The sequence below is a fragment of the Ylistrum balloti genome, unplaced genomic scaffold, assembly GCF_031769215.1.
Source record: "Ylistrum balloti isolate Yb309-2 unplaced genomic scaffold, AGI_CSIRO_Ybal_v1 Utg369770, whole genome shotgun sequence".
Taxonomy (NCBI): Eukaryota; Metazoa; Mollusca; class Bivalvia; order Pectinida; family Pectinidae; genus Ylistrum; species Ylistrum balloti.
In genome coordinates this window covers 27,800-29,994 of record NW_026781964.1, presented here as the reverse complement: position 1 = coordinate 29,994, position 2,195 = coordinate 27,800, and the positions used below count along the sequence as shown (strand labels likewise).

At 44.3% G+C, this 2,195-nt stretch overlaps 1 protein-coding gene across 1 annotated transcript; it reads right to left on the bottom strand.

Annotated features, from left to right (window-relative positions):
• Window positions 1-996: 996 nt before the first annotated feature.
• LOC132543831 (histone H1-delta-like) lies at window positions 997-1,539 on the bottom strand. Its single transcript, XM_060207345.1, has one exon. The coding sequence runs from the start codon at window positions 1,537-1,539 to the stop codon at window positions 997-999; it is 543 nt and encodes a 180-aa protein (XP_060063328.1).
• Window positions 1,540-2,195: the final 656 nt, after the last annotated feature.

Below are 2,195 nucleotides of genomic sequence, written 5' to 3'. Positions count from 1 at the left end.
ACCACACACACAAACAAACACACACAAACCAAACCACACACATAGGAGAATCGGATTTTATATATTTAAAATATAATTGCCGTGGTTGGAGCCCCGGACTCAGCCTTTCGCAATTAATGTGTTTGCCTCACACATCCATTTTATACATTCTTGGTTAAATTTATACTTTAGAAATTTGAGTCAGAACAACTTTATATTAAGGATAATTCTCTATCGTATAGACGACGACGATAGCTACCTTTGATCGTGCACTATACATATACGCACACAGGTATACACGACAACGTACCAGCGTGCACGGACAGTGAAAACGACTCCTACAACTGGGTAAATTGAAATATGTGGAAATTGGAATAATGCCAACTATTTTGAAAAAAAATTGTCTCAATTTCAGAGTATGATATTAAATTGTTTTCCCCAGTTTCCACATAAACATTACCATTATTTCATGTATGAAATGTTTGTTGGTTGAAAGTGGCAATTTTTAGCGTTAGTCGGTACACTACATTTCTGTATTTGAATTCAGATTTTACATGCGTAGTATTAACAAATAAACCGATACCGTGTCAGCTTGTTGGTGTATTAACTGTTGGTTTCACGTTTATATTATTTAAATTCATTCAGCTGATCATAAATGGGCGGGGCCGGGCGTGAGTGTGTACCTGTCGGGTGGATGACGGGGGACGGGGCGGTGATTTAGAGGTTGTAACAGGTATCAATTGTTTATAACGACAAAGTGTGTGATGTGAAGTAGTCCCGTGGGTTGGGGAGGTGGGGAGGTGCTTTTCCTTTCCTTTCGGGTAGGCAGTGGGTGTATTTGGAGGGAGGGGGTGGGGGTGGGAGGGTGTTGTTGGTTTGTTCGTTGGTCAATTATAAGAAGTTAGGATTAGTTCGTTTTGCGTAGTTTTCGAGGCGTAATTGGATGATTTTCGTGACATGTGGGTAGTCCTGAAAAGGACTGTTTACGTGTCGTTCGGACGGTGGAAGATATACATCCTACTTTTTTGCAGCCTTGGCTTTCTTAGGCTTGTCTGTCTTAGCTTTCTTCGGAGACTTGGTAGCCTTTTTCTTAGGGGTCTTGGGCTTGGTAGTTTTCTTGGCTGGTTTCTTCTCCGTGGTTTTCTTGGTAGCTGCTTTCTTTGGTGTCTTTGCCTTTGGTTTCTTAGCCGTCGCCGATGTAGTCGCTTTCTTCGCCGCCGGTTTCTTAGGTTTTGCTGCTTTCGGCTTGGTCACTTTCTTAGCGCCTGGTTTTTTGGCGGGTTTAGGTTTCTCTCCGAGCTTGAATGATCCAGCAGCTCCGGTTCCTTTCGACTGTTTCAGGGCTCCTTTCTTCACGCCGTTCCGAAGGGCGATCTTCAGATGTGCGTCGGTTCTCACTTTGAAGTTAGCCATGATGTATTTCAGTATTGCCTGGCGGGACGAGCCTCCACTTTCCTTCAGACTTCCCACTGCAGTGGCCACCATGTCGCTGTACTTTGGATGAGCTGCCGGGGTCTTTGGCTTCTTCACTGCTTTCTTCACTGGAGTCTTCTCTGCCATCTTCGGATTCGTCTGGATGTGCTTCTTCGAGAACTGCGCTACTCAGTGCTAGGTAAGCTGTATGCCCCGCCCTTTTTTTTTGAGCTTAACGTCCTTGTTCCGATTATAACCGAGCCTAGGACACTATGAGGGAGGGGGCTGGTAGGGCCGAAACATAAAGGTGTGCAATTCCGCTTTCTAGTAATCGTCAAACAGGTCTAACGTGGGGAGGACAGATCTGGCTATTTCTATACCCTAATGTCTAAGAAAAAAAAAGAGGGGGGAGGGGTTGGACTGTCACTTAAACACCTATTCCTACTTTAGTCTAACCCTATATTTACCTATTATAAACCTATACTCTGTGGCGGCTAGCAAGTAGCCTTCTCTTTTTCGAAAACCATCAGAGGATCTTTATCGTGCACGGCGTGACTCACCATACACCGGACCCCCGTTTAACGTCCCTTCCGAAGGACAAGAGGTTTAGAAGGTAGCGGGAGAGAGCATATGGGAAAGTAGGAAATTGGATAATAGGTTTAGCTTGTTAGCGGGTATAGGTTTGTTATTGGTAGACGGGGTTCTAGCCACCATTTGACTTAGCTAGTCATGATGTTCTAGAGTGGGTTTAAAAGTGGGGAACTGTGTTATTAAGTTCAGTTATGAGAGTGGATGTGATTTGG

What these genes read in the sequence shown, in the direction of transcription:
- LOC132543831 (XM_060207345.1), bottom strand. Translation starts at nt 1,539, where the DNA reads ATGGCAGAGAAGACTCCAGTGAAGAAAGCAGTGAAGAAGCCAAAGACC.